General features: G+C 39.1%; 1 protein-coding gene across 1 annotated transcript in view; it reads right to left on the reverse strand.

Annotated features, from left to right (window-relative positions):
* LOC107299354 (protocadherin Fat 4) overlaps nucleotides 1-3,178 on the reverse strand; it is a 57,892-nt gene that overhangs the window by 25,215 nt on the left and 29,499 nt on the right. The window contains 1 exon segment of the mRNA XM_029286767.1: nucleotides 1,090-1,137. Within this exon segment, the coding sequence (XP_029142600.1) occupies nucleotides 1,090-1,137 (48 nt within the window).

Consider the following 3,178-nt stretch of genomic DNA (forward strand, 5'->3'; position numbering starts at 1 on the left):
TTCTTTCCTTTCTTTATGATTTAGTTGTGCAAATCATTTTTAATTGTTCAGTCTTTGCCATTTTATAATCTGCATATGTCTCATCGCAAAAAGAGTCAGATTCCTTTTGTTCAATTTTGTATTACTGTCTGCCCTGATAGTGAGGAAGTAGAACTAGGTTTCTTTGTTAATATCGCCACCATGTGGTGAACTAGGCAAATATTCTATTTCCATTGTTTAGACACAGTAATTACATTAAATCCATTTTTATCTATCCACTAGCAGATTATCTTATGAACTATTTAATTATATAGAAAAAACATTGTGACAATCTGCACAAAAGTTATTGATAAAGGCTATATTCTAGTTCTATCACAGTTGAGTTATGAACGACTGAGGGCATATCCACTGGCTCTTTAGGTGGCTTCTGTTATGTGCCCATGTATATCAAGTCTAAACCTATGTAAGAAAATAATTTTTGCATTGGGAAACTTTGGCAACACCTTTCAAGGCATTCAGTTTGGACGAAGGGCATCCTCCCACTAGACAAAAACAGAACCCTGACATCCTGGAGATAAACTGTTTCATCTTCTCCCCTCAAGACACAACTGTAGGGCACTGCATGCCAAAACAACTAGACATAAAGATAGCTTTTTCCCCTATGCCACCACTCTGCTAAACACCTAACTCGCACAGCATTATCTTATGCCTAAAGATATTTACCTATGCTGTAGGCTGTATTGCTATCATCGTTGGCATCTTCTCATCTTTCTCACCTCTCAACTTTCCTACTACTTTCTCCTATTGGTATAATATGGTTTATCAATTGTTCATATCCTATGATTTATAATTGTATCTTATGATTTATTATCTATAAGCTATCTCTTTGTTGTTTGCATATACTTTTGAGAGCTAATGCACTGGAGATAAATTCCTTGTGTGTCCACTTGGCTATTCTGTTATTTCTATTATGTTCTGTTATTTCATTTGCTATTATGCCTTCCCAATTTTTGTGTGGCTGCATGTACAACAAAGAGAGAAAGAGAGAGTCATTGCCTCCTTGCTAGATATCAGAGAGAGAGAGAGATTGGCCCAAGATCATCTTTCTACCTTACTGTTTCAGAAAAGCAATTGTTTGTTACATTCCTTTCTGGGTGTCTTTACCACTCACTTCCCCAAAACCTGACCTGTTTAAGCGTTAAATCACTTGTATCACTCTCCACCAATCAGAGTTAAGCCTTGATCATGAGCTGCATTATAAACCCTTCTATTTCTAATCAATGTGCTCAAATTTCATTTAAATCGTTTTTCACTCGGTCCCCATTCCTTCCCTCAAACACCCATTCAACCTCCTGCAAAATTTTATTTTTTATTTATAAAATTCATTAGAGCGGTGTGGTGGCCTAGAAGTGAAGATGCTTGCCTCCCATTCAAAAGGTTGAGAGTTCAATCCTAGGCAGTGACAGATGTTTTTCTATCAGGGCACAAAGAGAAAATATCTGCTGCAAATAGAAGATCTGTCAGCTCTAGGTGGATTCAAATCACAGGGTCCTGATGGATTACATTACAGAATTCTGAGGGAACTGGCAGACATAATCTCAGAACCATTGACCCATATCTTTCAAAGTTCTTGGAGCATCAGGGAACTACTGAAGACTGGAAAAGAGCTGATGTGGTCCCCATCTTCAATAAAGGGGGAAAAAACAGATCCAGGAAATTACAGACCAGTCAGCTGACATCAATACCTGGGAAGATTTCAGAAAAGTTAATCAAGCAACAAATCTGTGAACAGCTAGAAACAAACAAGGTTACAACCAGAAGCCAACATGGGTTCGTCAAAAACAGATCAGATCATGCCAAACAACTCTTATTTCATTCTTCGACAAAGTGACCAAATTAGTAGATCAGTGAAATGCTGTGGACGTAATATACTTAGATTTCAATAAAGCATTTAATAAAGTATCCACTTCTTGGCAAGCTAGAAAAATGTGGGATAGACAGCAGCACCACCAGATGGGTTTGTAGCTGGTTGACAAATTGTCATTAATGGAACTACTGTACATTCACATAGAGCAAGTAAGCAGTGGGGTACCCCAAAGTTTCATTTTAGGTTTAGTACTCTGCAATACCTTCATAAATAATCTGGATGAGGAAATAGAAGGGGAACTCATCAAATTTCCAGATGATAATAAGATGGCAGGAAAAGCCAAGACCCCAGAAAACAAACTCAAGATCCAAAAAGATCTTGGCAGCCTTGAACACTAGGTCTTATCTAACAAAATGAAATTCAATGCAGATAAAAGTAAGATTTTACACTTAGAAAAATCAACTGTGTAGTAAAGACTAGGTAAAACTTGGCTTAATGCCAATAACCGTGAGAAGGATCTTGGATTCCTAGTGGACAATCACTTAAATATGAGCCAACAGTGTGCAGCAGCAGTCAAAAAAACCAGTACAATCCTGGGCTGCATTAATAGAGGCCAGAATTAAGATCATGTAATGTTCAAGTACCATCTTACAAAGCCTTCGTAAGACCACACTTGGAATATTGCATCCAGTTCTGATCACCACAATAATAATAAAAAAGATGTTGAGATACTGGAAAGAGTGCAAAGGAGAGGGGCTGGAGGCAGAAACATACAAAGAACAGTTACAGGACTTGGGTATAGTCTAATGAGAAGGAATGACATGATAGCAGCATTCCAATATTTGAGGGGCTCCTACAAAGATAACAGGGTCAAACTATTTTACAAAACACCAAAAGGCAAGAAACAAAATAATGGATGGACATTAACCAAGGAGAGAAGCACCATAGAACTAAGGAGAAATTTCCTAACGGTGAGAGCAATCGACCAATGGAATACTTGTCTTCAGAAGTTGTGGGTTTTCTATCACTAGAGGCTTTCAAAAAGAGACAGGACAACCATTTGTCTGAAATGATATAGGGTCTCCTGCTCAAGCAGGGGGTTGGACTAGAACAGGTGTCCCCAAAGCCCAGTCCATGGACTGGTATCGGGCCGCAGCATGCCAGCAACCGGTCCACACAAATAAGCAAAGCGCCATCCATGGGAGACAGGCAGCACACAAAACCACACATTCTCTGGTTGGTGGAAAAACCTTTCTGCACGGAACCGGTCCCTGGTGCCCAAAAAGTTGGGGACCTCTGGACTAGAAGACCTCCGAGGTCCCTTTCAACTCT

This window comes from Protobothrops mucrosquamatus, unplaced genomic scaffold (assembly GCF_001527695.2).
Source record: "Protobothrops mucrosquamatus isolate PMUCROS unplaced genomic scaffold, P.Mucros_1.0 scaffold_226, whole genome shotgun sequence".
Lineage (NCBI taxonomy): Eukaryota > Metazoa > Chordata > Lepidosauria > Squamata > Viperidae > Protobothrops > Protobothrops mucrosquamatus.